The sequence below is a fragment of the Uloborus diversus genome, chromosome 4 (assembly GCF_026930045.1).
Source record: "Uloborus diversus isolate 005 chromosome 4, Udiv.v.3.1, whole genome shotgun sequence".
NCBI classification, from domain to species: domain Eukaryota; kingdom Metazoa; phylum Arthropoda; class Arachnida; order Araneae; family Uloboridae; genus Uloborus; species Uloborus diversus.
This window is the reverse complement of record NC_072734.1, coordinates 12,560,517-12,580,157: the sequence shown is the minus strand read 5'-3', so window position 1 is coordinate 12,580,157 and position 19,641 is coordinate 12,560,517. Positions and strand designations below refer to the sequence as shown.

At 31.6% G+C, this 19,641-nt stretch overlaps 1 protein-coding gene across 2 annotated transcripts in view; it reads left to right on the top strand.

The window, feature by feature from the left end:
* Positions 1–13,464, top strand: part of LOC129220401 (V-type proton ATPase subunit F-like) — a 36,732-nt gene extending 23,268 nt beyond the window's left edge. For both annotated transcript variants that reach the window (XM_054854815.1, XM_054854816.1), the window contains 4 exons: positions 3,461–3,543; positions 8,462–8,584; positions 10,136–10,185; positions 13,345–13,464. In XM_054854815.1, the coding sequence (XP_054710790.1) occupies positions 3,461–3,543; positions 8,462–8,584; positions 10,136–10,165 (236 nt within the window). In that variant the 3' untranslated portion in view covers positions 10,166–10,185; positions 13,345–13,464. The remainder of the gene's footprint in view (positions 1–3,460; positions 3,544–8,461; positions 8,585–10,135; positions 10,186–13,344) is intronic.
* The last annotated feature ends 6,177 nt before the right edge of the window (positions 13,465–19,641 follow it).

Below are 19,641 nucleotides of genomic sequence, written 5' to 3'. Positions count from 1 at the left end.
AAAATCTTGTCAGCTGTTAACTGTGTAATTGAATTCGCGTCTTTTATCATAGAGTGTAGTGGAACACTTTGAGTCAATTTGTATGTTGATATCCAGGAAATTAAAGCTATTTTGATTAGAACTGGTCTTTTTGAGCGTTAATGAACTATGATAAATAGTTTTGCAAAGTTCAGAAAAATTAGGAAAATTTATACACAAAAGGTCATTAATGTATCTGCAACAAAGAGGTGTAGAGGAAGGATTGTCAATTAAATATTTTCTCTCATAATATAAAAGAAAAAGGTTGGCTAATGTAGAGCTAAAATTAGCTCCCATTGCTATGCCATTAATTTTTAGAAAACATGAATTACCATTTTTGAAAAAATTATTGAAAATACAAAATTTGAAAAGACCAAGAAAAAACAATTCATTAAAATCAAGGGAATCCTTGACTGAATTAAAAATTTCTGAAACAGAGGAAAAAAGTTCAATGAGTGGGATATTGGTGAAGAGGTTTTCAAAATCAAAAGTTTCTAAGTAATTTATATCAAGCATATTAAGTAAATTGATCACTTCAACACTATTATTAACAATCCAGAACCAATTCATTTGTTGAAGTTTAAGTTGTTCAAGAATTTTTTTGAGAAACTGTTCAAGCTTTACACTCAGATTTTTTCCAATGGTGTTGGTGGCAGAGCAAATAAAGTGAAATCCAACAGGTGTTTTATGAAATTTTGGAATTGCATATAAGTAAGGTAAGTTAACAGAATCAGGACGTGGCAATTTAAAAAGTTTGTAAGCAGCAGCAAATTTTTTGATGATGGAGGATTCATTAAGTTTGGAGGAAACATAAGTGATGGTTTTTTCTAGTTCATTTTTCAAAATATTAGCATATAATTTTTTGCAGCAGATAGAGTAATTAGAACTGGCTTTATCAACAACTGTAAAGACAAAGGCTTTTTTAAAATCATTGATGGCATTATTTTCATCAGCAGAGAGATGGAAGTATGAAGATTCTGTGTTAACAATATCACGTAAACGTGATTTCAGTTCAATTAAAAAGTGGTGTCTATATTCAAGAAATGCATTAAGTGGAACATTAAAACAATAGGAGATTTTTCTTTAAAAATATTCAAGTTCAAATGTAAGCTTATTAAAAGCTTTTAGGAAATTAATACGAAAATTAGGCCGATATTTAGTACCCAAACTAAAAAGTTTAATGTGTTTTTTGTTTTGTAAAAAATTCAAATCACTGGTCAGAATATGACCAAGATCAGAGTTGAAGAAGATGGAATTAGAGAAATTAGCACAATTACAATCAAAGTTCAAATATTTATCAAAATTTTTTGCAACTTCTTGATAGTTTAGAATTTTTTTCGAGAAAGGAGGATTGAATTTGTAGCTGAAGACAATTTGTAGATCCTTGATGGGAAAAAAATCCAAATGTTTACTGTGTAGTTTTGAAAAGTTTAAATAGTCGAAGGATTTTTGCAAAAAACTAAAAGTGCAGTAGTAAGTTTGATGTTGTTGAGTAGAACCAACTTTGTAGATCAGAAGATCATAACAAAGAAATTCAAAGTGTGAATTTTTAAAAAGGTAGTTTGGAAGGAAATTTTTTGTTTTTTTTAGAAATTTATGTTTTAGACTAAAAAGAAATTTCCTAACATATTCAGTGTCATAAGAATGACAAAATGAATTTTCAAGCTTATCAAGAATTTCAATGGACGAAAAAATGCAGAAACGAGGAGGGGATTTTCCTGATCCTCTATTAAAACGAGAAGTACTTGTATTATTTCCAAATCTAAACTGAATAAATACAAAGATTTTTAGATGAGTTAAGGTATGCTGTATATAATTTATTATCAACGGAGGAATTTAACCCATAAGGGAAAATAGATTTGAATTGCAGAATAAAATGAGATTCTAGTGAAAGTCTCTTCTCCAGAGAGTGTTCAAAACCTAGAATTGAAATAGAAATATTATTCACTGTATTTATTGGCATTATTGTTTCGCAAGCTATCAGAATTAAAAGAATTTGCAGTACCATTTCTGCATTCAAGCAAGAAATTTCAGTACTCAAAAACTTACTTTTTTATAATAACTTCCCTAAAAATCTAGTTGAAAACATTTGCTTAAGTATAGCCTTCGATGAGCATTTCGCTTCTTTTGAAACTGTTTAACTGTGTAAATGTATGATACAACCGTGACAAACCATTTTTTATGAATCACCGGGGTGGATGAATTTTTTACACGTGCGAAACAGGCGACTCGGTATGTCTATGGACTGATTTCTGGATATGTTTTTATGTTTTTAATGTTTTGTTGACAAATGGAATGTTTTTTTATCAGGTTGAACAATGGATTTGGTTATGTTTACGTGGATTTCAAGGTAAGACAATTTTGTTATAGGCAGGTACTGTCCCGTGGAAGGCTAATTATCGGAACTTGTTTTCCTAATTAGTCGAGGCAAATCCCCCTGCTTTTAGTTTTAGGTTTGAGCTCTAGTTTATTGTTTTTAGCTTAGCAAGTGGTGCGTTTGCCCATTGTTACTCTACATTACATGTACTGGAGCTTAAACATTCTCTTCTAATTCATAGTTAAAATTTTGGTCTTTTGACCATAATGAATGAATCCTCCTTGGCTGATGAGCTCTGGATTCACTCTTTATCTATTCCTACTTAATAGCTGTTTGCATTTTTCCTTTTTATCATCATTTGTTATTTATAATTTGTTTAATATTTGTAATTCTGTTTGCTTAATTATATATATATATATATATATATATATATATATATATTATTATTATTATATTTATATATATATATATATTTTTTTTTTGTGTCAAATTAAAATTTTTGGAATCTAAGATTGCAGCCAGGTTTTAAAGCGTTCTTTTTTTTTCTTTTTCTAAGTATATAATGAAATGTCAGTAGCATTTATTTTACTGCTATTTATTAATCATTGAACTAATAAATCATTGTATTTTATCTGGTAATATTCAAAGCAATCATCAAAAATAAATTACTGGCATGCGACCTCAGACCCGATGACAATGCAATGTTCTATAATCAAATTAACTATTAATTATTAGTTCATTCCAATCTTAATCAATATTTTTGCAAAAATCCATTAATATGAAGGCGAAAAAAAAAAATGCTGGCAAAAATTAGAGAACTAAAAAAAAGAAAAGAAAGAATTGCATACATCTAAGTTAAAAAAAAATATAATTCAGCTTTGTATTGTAGAATAAATTTTATGTGTAAAGCTATATTTTGTGCTTCCTTGAAAATATTTAGTTATTCCCCCTAACTCAAAAAACATGTTAATCTAAAAGTGGGAATCATGGTGAATATAAGTTTTAAATAAGTTAAGAAAGAAAAAATGAATTTTTGATTAACTTTACTTTTTTTTTTTGAAAGATTCTTATGATAATATTCATGCTGTTTTTGCATTTTAAAGTTTTTTTTTCTTCCTCTTCTAGACACATCAGCATCTGAAATTGAGGAAACATTTAAGAGTTTCTTGAAAAGAGATGATATTGACATCATTCTAATCAATCAAAATGTATGTTGAACATTTTTTCTATTTTTTTAAAAAGTTACTAAAACAAACAAAATTTGCAAGCTTAGAGATTTGAATGTTGGGATCACAAATTATCAATGATAGCACAACAACATCCCCTTGCTTTTGTGGAAATTCGGAAACAAATATAAAAATTAGAATACAGGTTGAAATCAATGGAAACTAATAATTTTAATAACACATTCAATAATTTTAAACTAGTGAGGCATACATTGAGTTCTTGAGCATGTATGTACATTAAGCCTATAATTTTTAAAAAAGAAATTTAGCCTCTAGGAAAAATCAATGAGTTTTTTGATGCTGAATCAGAAAATAACAATTATTTTGTTAAAGTTATAAAAGATGTTTCACACCAATGTCATAGAGGGTTTTAAACTTGGAGTACTTTCAGCACAGTTAAAATGTACTTGTTGAAACAAACTTGAGGTTTAAATATTAATGTTTTGCATCTGGTAGTGTTCCCATTAATTTTGCCTCTCCTTAGACAAAATATTCATCCATGATATATGCAGCAGATTTGCCATCAGTCAAGTGAATTAAAATTATTTCATGGCTACCACACAATTTAATATTGCATTTCATCCATAAGTTTCTAGTGAATCTCTATGTCAAACGTTCCTTTAAAAAACAGGTTTCCTGTTCTGTATTTGAGATGACTGAATAGTATTTATGATGAATAAACAGTAGGAATATGCTGCTAGCAGATTATGTCCATTAGTTAATCAAGTCCTTTTATGACCATTTAATGTTTTTAAATAATTCCATTTACTTATCATAGGTGTTACAACTACAACAATTTGGTACAGCAGTTTTTACTCTATTGTGTCTGTACAATGATTTTGAAGATCTCCTGTGCATCAAACTTAAAAACTTTGCAGTCCATTAAAAATCTTGTGTGCTTTCATAATTTATTCTTCCGATTTCTTATAGATGGCTTCTTGATATTTGTGCTTTGGAAATAGATCTTTTCTTGAAAACTACATTTTATTTTAAGCTTCAGATCTGCAGCACTTCTGACTGTAACTCGTTAGATCAGGGGTCCGCATGCAATTTTGATTATGGTCTGGATACTTATAAAAGCTTTTTATATGCATGTCCCCCAAAAAAGTTAATTAATAATAAAAGGTAAGGTTGGTGCCCAAATGTATTGTGTAATCTGTAGAAGAATATTTAAAAACAAAATTTTTGTGTAAGTCATGCTTTCAAACAGTTTTGGCAGTCTAATTTTTAATAGATCTTAGTTCGAACCCCAACTGTGGTCTGCCAGTTGCTAACTGTTGCTCTAGACCACCTAGATTTTTACTGCGATTAGGGACACCAATTCCATCATCCACTGGAGCACATAACTGCAGCTTTGTTGCTGAAAAGAGATTTCTCATCATCAGCTTAACTGATATTTTGTAAAACCTGGTTTATTCCCAGAAATAAAACAAGTTTTATTTGAGAAGGAAATTTTGAAAATTCTCTGGAATTTTCAAATAGTTTTTAACCGACTTCAAAAAAGGAGGTTATGATTTCGTATTGTTGCTTTTTATGTGTGTTTTCGAATTATTCCAACACTACTGGACCGATTTGAAAAAAAAAAAAAATTTGTTTGGAAGGGTATACTTTCCAGATGGTCCCATTGTAATTTGGTCTGGATCTGATTAGGGGTCCCGGAGAAATCCAAGAAACTTTAAATTTCATGCGTCATGATCACGTGGTGTTGCTGTAATTGGTGTATTTTCACACCTTAAGATTTTAGCTTTCTCTTGAACGATATTTAATTCTCGCGGCGCATGGATGGTTAATTTTCTCAACGCTGCGCCGCCTGTTAATTTTTTATTATAGGTGTTACTAATGTATTTATTACTGCGTAGCAAAGCAGTAAATTGAACATATTTTGCTACTTTAATAGTTGAATCAATTACCTTAATATTTTATTTACTAATAAATAACTTTATTTAGGCACTAAAATATAAAGTTCTTTATTTAATATTCCAATTTTTAAATATATTTAGTGTTCAATTGAGGGGGAATTGAATACAGAACACCCCTCCCCGACATTTTAATTTATATTCTTTAATAATATACATTATAACTGTGTATGATTTCTGAAGTTTAACCAATATTCTGGATTTACTATTTCACGATGCCGCCAGTTCAATTTGAAATTAGGGTTACATTAATTAGCAGGCTTCAAGAAAAGGAGGATGTTCTGAACTCGTTGGATTTATTTTTCCTTTGTACAATGTTCCAAAAATACTTGAAGACACCTGTACCCAGGGGCGTGCACAGGGAGGGGGGAGGGACACCTGTTGGCCCGAGTCTGGAGGGGGCCCAATATTTTTGTAACTAACTGTGAAATATAGGGGTAAACGATATGGAGAGGGACCCGAAAAAGTCATTTGTGACGGGCTTCAAAATTTCTGTGCACGCCCCTGCTTGTACCGATAAGGAAAAGTCTTTTTTTGTTTGAAACAGTTCCTTGGCGGTCTAATGTTAATCAAATTCAGGTTTGATGAAATTGAGAGGACTCTTCAAATATCATACTCACACTTATATCGATTTGTACTTTATTAACTTTGCATATCGTCTCACTTAGTGAACCGGTTTTTATGCTTTTTTTTATTTTTTGTTTAGGGGTGGTCTAACTTAGGTTCCAAATTTTTGATTTATCCTATTTGTTCTTTAGGGAAAAGTTAAGGGTAAAACAATAAATTTCATGCAATTTCCCTCACAAACGATGAAATATAAAACCCATTGATAAACAAAAGCCATAAAACAAAGGTTTATACTTTCTTTACCTATAGTTAAAGAAAGTACTAAAAATATATGTTATTATGAGTAATAATAATGAAAATTTTGAATTGAGGATTCTCTGAAGCAAACATAAAATTCATTCTTGTGGAATTTTTAATCTTCATCTATAGTGGGGCCATGTGAAGAAACATGCGACTTTTATCACGAGTTACATGACACTAATTGCGAAACATAAATTACAATTTACAGTATTACAATTTTAAAATTTACAATCTTACAAATTTAAATTTAAACTGATTTCGTTGTTTTTTTTTTAGTGACTCGTGCATTTGAAGTGGAACAAATGATAAAGACAATTTTTTTGTACATAGTTACGCGTTTGAAAAAGCCTTCTTCACGGTCATTGGAAGTCTCCAAAATGCTCGCCGTGTTATTTACACCACTAAAAAGCAAAAAATAAATTACTTTTAAATTTAAAAAAAAAACGTCTTCAAAAAATATCCAGGAACTAAAAAGCAAAAAATAACTGATTACACTTACATTCTATTTCCTACCCATTTTTGATAACCTTTTGAAGTCGAGGCCTCCTATAAACTACTACCTAACGTAACTGAGTAGGTTCAGTTTTAAAGACTAATTTCGCGTGTAGTTAAATTAGTGTTTAATTCAGGATTCGGTGGTTTGTCAGTTACGTTATGTAGTTGTTTATAGGAGGCCCCGACTTCAAAAGGTTATAAAAAATTAAGAGATAGTATATAATTAGTTAAGTATTTAAAATAATTCATCGTATAGTAATTTAAATCAGCGTTTATTTTATAATTCGATGTTTAGTTCACTTGATTTTTGTACTGGAATTGTAAAATAAATTTCATTTCTATGTTTGGGTAGGAAATAGAATGTAAGTGTAATCAGTTATTTTTTGCTTTTTAGTTCCTGAGTATTTTTTGAAGGCGTTTTTTTTTTATTTAAAAGTAATTTATTACAAAGGGGTTTTCCTTTAAACTTTTACTTATTCCATTACAATTTTAGCATAATAGTTTTCAATGATCCAATTGCAATGTATGTATCTTTTTGCATAAAAGTTTAGTCAATTTAATTATTAGTTAACTGAGTCCAAAATTTTATTTTAAATTATTGTTGAATTATGTATTTAAAAACTATTCCTGTTAAGACTTCGCTCCGGTTATGGAAACATTTTGTAGGCAGTTCAAAAGGTGACATGATAAAACAGTTTCAAAGCTGTATAAGGCATACAAAAGTTTTTGCACTAAAAATATTCGTTTTTAAAGGTGTACCATAAAATGGGGGAACATTGCTTCCGTAGGGATAACATTGCTCCAAAGGTTTTTTACTGATTTTCGAGGACTTCAGTGACAAAGTGGTTAAAAATATAAACTTTCTTTCAACTAGGTAGAAGATAATAGTAAACAGGTGGGCAAGTTGCCAATTTGAGGCCAAAAATCAGTTTAAAAACTTATACACATTTTGAAGCAATGTTATCTCTACAGGAGCAACGTTCCCCCATTTTACGGTATGTTAAAAGCCTAGCAGTTCAATTTAATAACATTGTGCAGTTATTGAACTTGCAACTTTCGCTTCTTTGCATCAAAATATTGCCTAAAAACTTTTAAGTTGAAATTTAGATTAATTTTTCCCATCCCAACTTCACTATAATAAAAAAAGTGAATTTGATTTTTTTGCAATTTTAATAATTTATTTACTGTCACCTGATCATCTCTCTCTATTTTTGCCTTCATTCTAACTTTTTAATCATATATATATATATATCTATGGATCATAGCTAGATGATAAAAATACACTCGTGCGCGCAGTACGCCATTTGATGCTGTGCATATACATTTGCTGTAGATATGTGCATTGACTGAAAATTGTTAATAATATTCATATTAAACACTGATTATCTTCAAAATTTGAAGATAAATTTATGAAAAATGTTCATTATTGCTTTCTCAAATACATGATTGAAAGCAAAAGGCATTTTCTTACTAAGGATTTAACCTTCTGATCGCATGTTTATTTTCAGTCCTGCAGATAGTTTTTAGCTATATGCGCAGGTACTTTGTATTTTTATGTTACTATGACATGGATATATATATATAGAGAGAGATTTATAATATCTTTTCTCTTTTGTTTTTAGATTGCAGAGATGATTCGATATGTAATTGATGCTCACACAAAGCCAGTTCCTGCGGTACTTGAAATCCCGTCAAAAGATCATCCTTATGATCCAAACAAGGATTCTATTCTGAGAAGAGCAAAGGTAATCAAATATTTTGTGAATGCTTTTTATATTTTCTTTTTGCTATTTAAAATTTGTAGTTTATGACTATTAGCATTAATGAAAAACTACTCGATTTACATATAATATAGCTTTAAAATACCCAAGGCGTAATAGTTTCCTTATTTTTCAGAAAATTCTAGAAGTTTGTTTTTTCTTTTTTTAAAAGGTAGTCATTGTAATTATTTCTTACTAAGTTTCTTCCAAGAAAACAAAAGCTATGCATTATTCAATAGTAATTCTGAATTTTTTTAAAGCCCAATTGTCTACCTGAATCCAGAATAAAAAATAAAATGAAAGTTTTCTTACCTGAGGTCTTAGCACTTAACTGAAGGGGTCTTTCAATGAACTGTGCATGTTGACGAAGTGATTTGTCAACCAAACTTGAACATTAATGAAGTACCCAGTCCCAGTTTTATGCTATCTAATTTTATCTTCAAAAACCTTTGAATAGAATTTTTAATGTATGCAAGATGTTGATAGGAAATTCAGTTATGTTAATAACAATTTATTACAACCTTTAAGCTAGTTATTTATACAGCCGCCCATAGGTGGGTTAAGGCTGCAAATTCTGAGAGTTCAACAATACCAGAAATTGGGGAGGGGAATTCCCTTGAACTACTTTGGTTATGAGGGGGACATTCCTTCTGAACATTTTGAAAATTTATATTAAAAATGCTTGTTTTTAGTTGATTTCAGAGCCGGTTTTATAGCAGTTTTCTGAAATGATCTGCAAGAACTTTGAAATAGTTTATATGGTTTTTGTTGCACAATAGTCTTTTTTTTTTTTTTTGACTTTATTGGACATGGCTGTTTCAAAGTAAAAGAAATTGTAATGATATGACAATAAATACTCAATTACAGAGCATTCAATTATTCTATAATACAGCACTCAATAATAAATAATTTTAGAAAGGTGTTTTATATGATGTAATTATTTTCTTTTTTGTTCAAATGGTTAAAATACTTTTATTCTTAATACATACTGCAATTTCTCTCGCTATATGTGGTGAGACACATGGATCACACAATTAACTACACATTATTGTATTTTTAGAGCTTTTTTTCTGAAGTAAATCAATTTGTATTGTAGCTGTGAAAAATTTTAGTTTTGAAACTTCCAGATGGAATTTATGCTGTATATATTTTTTCAGGTGAAATATATTTAATTACTTTTTTTTTCTTTTTCAAAATCTAACGAAAAATGTTTGGGGTGCAGGGCACACTCCCTGTCACCCCTTTAAATGGGCCTATAAAGTGCACACATGTTACGCTACTTTGCAAGACTTGAAAACCAGATTGAAGGATTAAGAAAGTGCAAATTAAGTATATTATTTGACTCTAGCAGAGCGAATGGGGGAAAAAATTATGAAAAGAATATTTAAAGCTTAACTAAACAGCAAATTAAGCTCAACATAGGAAACTAGAAAATTAAAAATTGGCAACAAAAGTTATTTGAAAATAACCATTTAAATTAAATGAATAATCAAGGCTTGAATTGTATTTTTTGATTTTCACATTTTCTCATTTTAGGGCATTTTCCAAGCAGAAGAATACAGATAATCATATTTGTAGCCATGCAGGTAATTTTTAACTATTGTACTTCTTTTTTCAACAGAATAGGGGAGAGTGGCACTTTTCATATTCTAATTTTTAACATCAATTATTTGAATCAAATTTAAAATCTAAAAGTCACTTTAAAATACCCCAACATACACTCTGTTGCAAAAAAATATATGAACCTAGAAGAATTAGAACCACAATCATGAAACTCGGCACAAATGCAGTTTGGTAGCCGATATGCAAATGATTAAAATTTCAGCACCAATGAAACAAGGCTAAGCACACTATGAGCATGTGAGTTGCACAGATTGGAGAGTTTAAAAGCATAAGTACTTGTGCCATAGGGCTATTCAATTGAATATGTTGACTTTGGTAGACTGTATTGTGACTTAAGATGCCTCTAAGACATAACCAGCGGTAGTACGAACAGCTGACGGAGTTTGATAGGGGCTGTAAAATAGGCCTCAGAGAAGCAGGTTGGTAAAACAGCAGTATCGGCCGCCACCTCAGTCGGAGTGATATGGTAGTTGCTCGGTGTTGGCAACAATGAATCTTGGAAGGGAGAGTCTACCATCACGGAGGGTCAGGGTGTCTCAGGAACACAAATAAACATGAGGCTCACGCAATCAGAAGAGCAGCCACATCGGCACCGACAACGTCGCTAGCATCGATTCAACGTCACTTACTCCTTCTAGGCATCCGGTGGTAGCAAGGGAAACCATTAGGAAATGACTGGCCGAAGTTGGCTTAAGGAGCCGCTGTCCGTTAAGACGCTTGCCACTGACCCCACATCACAGGCAGTGTTGACTGGATTTTTGTCGACCTCGGCCAGCTTGGAGTGTAACAGACTGGAGGCCTGTGATCTTCAGCAATGAATCCCGATTCAGTCTCAGTGCTGATGATCACCATACACGTGTGTGGAGACGCACCGACCTGTGCTCTGATCCGGCATTTGTTGTTGAGCGGCATACAGCCATTTCACAAGGTGTGACAGTGTGGAGAGCAATTTCTTGGGACACACGATCGCCTCTAGTTGTTCTCCAAGGCACTTTGACAGCTCGCAGATACGTGGACAGCATTTTAACACCGATTGTTCTGCCTATGCTATCAAGTCGCCCAGGTGCCATTTATCAGCAGGACAATGCTCGTCCACATACTGCGCGACTCTCTCAACATTGTCTTCAAGGATATGACATGCTACGGCCTGCCAGGTCACCAGACCTTTCGCCGATAGAGCATGTCTGGGACGTGCTGGGAAGGCAACTGCAGCCATCCCGTGATACAGGGGAATTAACGATGCAGTTGCAAAGATTATGGCATGATCTTCCGCAGGGGGTTATAAGTGACTTAATTGATTAGATGCCACGTCGTGTTTCGGCTTGTATAGAGCTACCTAAGGTGACATTACTTCTTACTGATTTGTAACCTTTTGCATGCTGTAACTGCTTAATAAAATTATCTTTCCTTTTGAATTTTCAATCATCATCTTATCTCCTTATACACTACGGGCCTGCCAAGTTTCGTGAGTGTAGCTCATTTTCTTCTGGGTGCTTTTTTTTGTGACAGAGTGTATAACTATGCAATACATATTTTTTTTAATTCATGCAGTTTAAGAAAATAAAATATTGCCAGCCATTTAAAGTAAAAGTTCCAAGCTCTCCCAAGGTACAACATCCTATTGTACCTTGGGACACATCCTGTTGTACTATGGGAAAGTCTTCATGATTCAGGAAACAGCCATATACTTGAACTAATTTTGCACCAGAAAAAAAAATAGATATATATTTTTTTTGTTTTATGAATTAAATTAAAATAATGAATTATGAAGAATGAATTATTATTTAACATTAAATGTGTTTAAAAGACTACATAAGATTAGAATATTATTCCATTTTTTTTATGCATATGTTGTACCTTGGAACCTGTCCTAAGGTACAATATGTTTGGCTATCCCTAGGTACAATTAACACGTGGTTTAAGAAAAACTAAAATGATGGTTCAATCTAGATGCACTATCATTATTTTCTCATAACCAAAATATTTAAAGTACAGTAAAACACCTCCTAATGGACACCCCTCTTATGTGGTAAATTTTTGATTCCCCAGTTCCAATGCAAATAACATTATTAAACCTCTGTCCTGCGGAATGTATTCCCCTCCTTCCCCTCTATTGGGGGAAAAAAAATTGTCCCGTTAGTGTCCACATTAGAGGGATTTTACTGTACTTCTCTTTTATAGCAAAATGAAATTCAGTTGATTAGTTTTACCAATTCAGCTACAGAAAATGAAATAAAAATGAAGAAAATATTTACTTTGGAAAATATTTTATTCCATTTTATGTATTTTTTTCATCATTGTTAGTAAATTTATACAGTTAGTTTCTTGCTCAAAGAATACTTAAAAGAAATAATATTTTAAATTATTATTATTTATTTATTTTGCTAATAATCGGCAATGTTGCCAATAACTGATTAATTAGTACATCCCTAATGTGTCTCATATTAACAGGACCACCTTTTTTTTATTTATTAAGGCGGCAAAGAGTGTATACTCAATGCAACTTTTATCAGAAAACAGTAAAAACCGTGCTCACTTATACGTAAAGACATTAATTTTCCAAGCCCCTCCAAGCTCTGCTAAATGAGATGCCTGCATGTTAATGAATATTTTGTATCACAATTTTATTTGAAGACAAAAATAGTTAAAATATAGGCAAGTTTTGAAAAGGAAAAAGAACTGGAACTTTGATTTTCTTTATTTTTATCTCCTTCTTTAGGTCTTGCAGTTGTAACATCAGCATTGTGGTAGCTTTTTTTAAATATTATGATTATAATTTCTAATGTATTTTATCATCTGTTGTTTATAATGAACTTAATAGATGAAGAAAAAATCGAGGAAACAGCACCAATCCCAATGGCAGTTTAAATTCATGTTAAAACTGTTAACAAGAAGTATTCTGTCTGTTGAGACCCAAGAAGTATTTTGTCTGCTCTAGTGTTTTTATACATATTTAATGCATTGAAGTAGTCTTCTTTTTATTTATTTATTTATTTATTTATTTTTTTCTAAATTTGCATCTTTTATAGAATATTTCAAGCACTAAACAAATGCTACTAGGTAATTCATTTTTAAATGTTCTATTATTCAGGTTCTCAGCCTTCCATAACTCTATATTTCAGGTCATATTATTCCAGAGATGTATTATTTATTCAAGATAGACTTCATTGTGAATGTTTTATTGATATATAAGCTGTATTGTAATTGTCTTGTTGATTTTTATGAATAAAATGTTCCCTTTATGCAGAGTTTAATTGAAGCAGTCTATTTAAATTAATCCATATCAAACAAATGACAAACACTATTACCAATATGAATTTCTCATAATCTGGTTTTGAAAGCAAATAAAGTTAAATAGTATGCTCTTTTTTTTTTTTTTTTACAAACATACTCATAATTTTACATTTTGAAAATAATCATTCATAATACTTATACTACAAATATATTAAAATATTTTACTTTACCTTACATATAGTTCTTCCATATAAACAATAAAAACATTAGTGGGGTTTCCCCCACTGATGTTTTTCTTTTTCTATATTATGGTTTATCGATATTTATCAGAAATGTGTGGTAAATATCATGGTCTTACAGAAATCCCATAAAAATTAGATTTCCTAAAAAATGTCTGTTAGTGAAAATGATATCACTTTTTCCAGAAATCAAGCTCAATTGATCCTAGTTGACCATTGAAAAAGTAACCTTTTTCCTCCCCCAAGGCAAAGCTTGGCAAACAAATGAGAATTTTTCTCTTGTCTCTTTGCAGAAATGAACTACTAAAGCAATTTTTAATAAATTTAACAAGTATCACGAGAAATATTTTCTTTCGAAAATATTTTTCAGTCAAAACGAAATGTTAATACATCTGAAAGATTAGAATAATTTTTATAATATATTTTTAAAGGTCTTAATATTTGAATTGAATTTTCTTAGTTAAAGTAAAACCTAGGTTTTAAAAACACGTCTGTGTCAAAAATGTCTTTTCCGATCATAAATTCTTTCATGTTTTATTTTGTGCATCTGTAGTGTACAATTCAGAAACTGGAAAGAGTTTTTCTTATGTAGCAATTATAAGCATTATATAAATTATGCATCTAAAGTAAATCCCTTGTCTGTAGAAATTGTAGCTCTTAACTCCCTGTGGAAACAAATTTTCCACAGCAGAGTTTGTAAAGTTTCGGTGGTTCAAACAGTGACAGCATGTTTGTACACAAAATTGAAGTTCTCTTTCAAGAACTAGTGAGGACTATTTGAAAGTGTGAACTTTTCTCTACAATAACAAAATACTAAGTGTTGAGTTTGTTAAAGCTTCAAAATTAATCTTAAATAGCCGACTACTACCCAGTTTGACTACCACCAACTAAAATTTTGATCCAATAAAACAGCTAATTCAATATAAAAAAAAGTTTTTTTTTTTTTCATGCTGAATTTTACATACAGTTTAAGAGAACTTTGTTTAATCTGTAGTCGAACAAGATAAGGTACTTAAAGTATGCCTTTATCCTCAAAATATTCATTCTTTGATTATTTAAAGAATTTTATCGTAAAAAAAGTATCAAAAAAGAATTAAATTCAAACTTACCTGCTTCAAAAACTGTATGTGTAGTTATTAAATTTAGATACTCTTTTTTTTTTCAACATCACAAAACTAGCTTAAGTCCTCAGAATTTGCATCTTGTTGCTCCAAAGTTAATGCTACCATTGATAAAGCCTAGAGCACATAAGTCCTGTCGACACCATGTTCCACCACTGTCTGACTTTTTCTGAGAAAAAAGTCACTAAAAGTGCGCAACATTTTGCTGCTTATGCCTCTGTACTTTACTCTCTCTGTGTAAACTCTAATAAGTTTCACTTTTCTCACAATAACATAGAAACAAAATCACACTATAGTTGGGGGCAAACCTAACCTAGCAGCATTTATGCTGATCCTAGTCACAGCAATACAATGCTGCCAGGTTAGGTTTCCCCCAACTATAGTGGTTTCGTCCGAAGATCATCACCAAAACACCCCAGTCCCATGATTGATTCTTTGATCAGAATAAATTTTTGTTGAATTTTGAAGTGGCCGAAAGCAGGCCTGTCATTTTGAAATTATCTAAGGGGAGAGGGGGGGGAGGGCAAAAGGTATATTCTTCATGTATATTACAGCCAAAACCATGCTCACTTACATGTGAATACATATATTTCTCAAATTGACCTCCCTCACCACCCTTAATGACAGGTGTGTCCAAAAATAACATCCTTACCAGGAAACATCACGATCAAGGAAATTAAAAAAAATTCCAAATTGGTGGCATTCGAAAGAGCATTGGAAAACATGTTTATGGCACTGAAACTACGTGCCCTCGTGACCACGTTATCGAAATATGATGTCTTAAAAATTGCCGAAATTTTTAGTAAAGTCGCCAAATTTAGCGAGTTTTGTTCAGAAATGGAAGGTACGGCGCGAATTCAACATCTGCATCTGACAAGACATTTCACTTCCATATTTGGTCACCACCAAAGCGCGTGAGAAATATCGCATTAATTCTTTACTCGGGGTGACTACCATGGCGCGGGGTGTCGTGGCACAGACTGCGGCATTGAAATTTTTAGGGGCTTGTGTTCCGGGACATTAACGTGCAACTGTATAGGGGAAAACGCCACCGCCCGAAATATTTGTTTTATTTTATTGTATAAACAATGGAAATATAATGTATATTGACTTCAAATCATATTTTCTTTTGGCGAATCCCCTAGACCCCAAGGGGAGTTCCTTCGAATATTGTTTCCAACTACAGAAATGTGAGTGTGGGTGTGTCTTTTGTTGCTTTTCGAATAACTAAAAGTAATTTTCTCGAATAATTTAATTTGAACCTCCCCTCTGTAAAATGTTATGGAGAAGGTCAAGATAAAAATGTCTTTTAGCATTTTAGGTAGTAGTAGTAGATGTAAGTAGATTTTACTTCACTAGTTTGCAGATGTAATAGAGGTGGAGTATTATAGTTGCCCCGCAAAATGGCAAGGAAATCCATTGGAAAATTTTAATAAGCAAAAAATAAATAAAGTTTGGCATCAGTGCAAATTTTTCGAGTCACAAAAGAAAGTTCTTTCCAGATGAAATGTTGGAAACTGTCAGTCTCTCAATAAATAATGTATCGAGAAGTGTGTTTTGCAGAAACAAAGTATCGTCGCGGCGCTAGCGATAAGTAACTAATAGGTTTGTCAACACATAGTGTCGGGGTTATGTGCTGTATTGTACGTTATGTACACACATATTTGTAACTTTATTTGATCGATTGACATCCTGTTTTTTAAACGGTATTTTTTTTTTTTTTTTTTGGTTATTTCCAAAAATTCAAACTACCAATGGTACCAATTAGTTCTGATTTTTGACACTTTACTGTAGTAATAAAGCAAATTAAAACATACAGTGAGAGGTGCCCCGAGCTTAAACTTTTGGGAAACCAAAAATTCTCAATTTACCGAAAGAAAATTCAAATTTTGCCGAGCGATAAAATATGAGTATGCGTAAATAATAATGTATGAAAAGTGACTTTCGGGAGTTAAAAAATTGTAATTATGTCCTCTAATTTGCCGAACTGTCAGACGAACTTTGTCGAATAAGGAAAATTTTTGGGAGGTCACAGTGGCCTCCCACCAGTGCGCTCCTAACTGCAGTCAACAAGAACGACCTCCTATTACTGCGACCGATCTGTCATAGGGTTCGAGCACAAAATCTCGTTTAAAATTCACAGATGTAATGATATTTTAGCATCCAATAGAACGTATTAACTGAATACATTTGAATATACCGTTCAAAGTTTAAACTTTTTTGTTATTCTTAAGACTGTCCGTTAAAAAACTGGTGTTTAAAACTTTTATGCTTCTGCGGGTGAAATATTTCCACTGAAAGAGTTTATTCGATGATGAAACTGTTTTGAAAAAAATATGATAACCGTAGAGAAAGGGTAAACACACTTTAAAGTCTTTTTTTTTTTTTTTAAAGTCGTAAATCTGAAGTTTTCAACAGTATCTAAATACTAAGAAAACGACATTTTTAAAGATTTCAAACCATGTTCTCAAATTAAAAAAAAAAACGATTTCTGTCAGTTATTTCCAGTGTGTTTTTCGTTATGTGTATCGTTTTCAAGTTATGTGTAAGTCCTCTAACAAGTCAAATAAAAAAAATAACTGTATTAATTTTTATTTTGCTTCGTATTTGAATTCCCTTTTAACGTGAAACATAATTGGTAAAAGTGACTTCAGTATTTTTAAAAATGACTAAACATGCAATATGATGTGCATTTACGTTATAGCGACTTTCAGTTGCAGTGACAGACTTTTTCGAACTACAGGGGTTGTTGTAATGAACGTCGACCATAAAATTTTTGATAAGAATCTGTTATGAAGTAATTTCCAACATCGTTAGTTTTGCTGTGCAAATTTTTGACATTTACTATCCGTTGTTTTCTTTTTTTTTTTAATTATTTTTTTATTATTTTAAATTAAAAACTATTATAAACATTTTCGCTAGCAGTGGTCAAACAATAAAACTTCATGAATGATAATAACTTTTGAAAAAATAAATAAGAGCTGGGATACTACAATCCATGATCATTTTCTTTCAACATCAAAAACTATCAATTTTATTTTCAATATGATATATGTTTTTTTTTAATTATTCATATTAATTCTCGTACATAATTATTAATTACTTACAAGACATTTCATAACAAGAGTACAAACTTAAATTAGTTAAGTAAAACACACTTGAAATGCACATAAATTCTGAAATGCATTATTATCACGATTACAAAGTTAAATCCTACGTTCAATCTCGTTATAAAGTTGTAGCTCCTCTGGATAAAGCTCTCTAATTTCCATTTTACAGGCTTCATAGTTACTTTTTAATTTTACACACACAAGTAAAGGGTTAATTCAAAACATCGTTTACGCGCTTTGCAAGATGACCAGAAATGGGAATGAGAGTCTTGCTAGATGCAGGCGATGAAATCACGTGGTATTTTCAATTTCTCGCCAAGTCTTTGAATTTGCCGAATTTTCGTAAGATTTCGACAGACTTTTACCCCCCATATCTCAAAAACAAAAGGACGAGGGCACACAATATTTGGGTCAAATTTTTTCCTAAAGATACTCTTTTGAATGCGACCTTTTTTAACTTTTTTCATGATTACTGAACTCGTGATGTTTCCTGGTTAGAAGGAAAAAAAGATCTCTCAGATGTAAGGGAATGTCTATAAATGATGTCACACTTTGGGAGTTGAAAAAGGAAAGAGAGGGTGTTTAAAAGCCTGCATCACACATTTTGGTTGAAGTAAAAAAAAATTTATGATAATATGGTTATGTAATCAGGGGTGATTGTGTTCCGGTATTTTCGTGTCCGAAAATACCGGAATTATGTTTTTTTTCCCGTTATGCTTTTATCTCCCAGCTCCGCAATTTTTTTTTAATTATTATATAATACTCATCAAATATACCTGCAAGAGCCTTAAGATGGACACCTATCCCTTAAGATGGACAAATGTGAAGATAATTTGTATAACACCAGCTCAAAAGTAACTTTGTAATCCAGTAAAAATTTAATTAAATGTACACACAAAATTTTGACTCAGAACTATTTAAAACTATGGCAAAAGTGCACTTAAGTAATAGGGTAATAGGGGCCAAAGATTACACCCCCCCCCCTCCGTTCTCGTTTTGAAACTTTCAGGTATTTTTTGATGAACTCACAATCACCCCTGTGTAATAGAGCATAAGGGCAGGTGAAAGTGAAACTTTTTGACAAAGAGTGGAGTAGATCAAATGTGTTTTTAAAAAAGTGGCATCATTGATGGACAGCCCCGAGTAAAAGTACAGTAGGCGTCGCTTAATGTGATCACTTTGGGACAAATATAATTTGATAACAATAACCGAAAAGAATCCAGGAGACACAAAATAATTATTTTTTTCCAATTAAGGTCCATTTATTTTGGCAACCTCAAATTAAAATCACAATAACTCAAATGAACGCAGTTTAAAATTATAAATTATTAAATTAACAGAATGGAAATATCTGAATTATAAAAAGCTAAAGCTAAATTATGCAATTTTTAATCCTATATTAATAGGTGTAGTAAAATATGACTGTTTTCCCTGACATTCGTAAACCAGTTTCAAACCACATTCAGCTTTTCCAGTATGGTCTTGCTTGTTGTTTTAATTTAAATTTAACTTCGCTTTGTTTTCAATCTCGACACAATTTTTTAACAACTTACAAAGTAATGGCAACAATGGAGGTCCTACATCAATGCCTGCAACATGTCCAGCGACTGAATTTTTTTAGGTACAAAAGAAAGTTTTCTTAGGGGGAGTCTGTGGTCACTGGGGGGCAAACTTTCTGTTGCTTCATTCCTAGAAAAATTTTGAACTGCTATTGA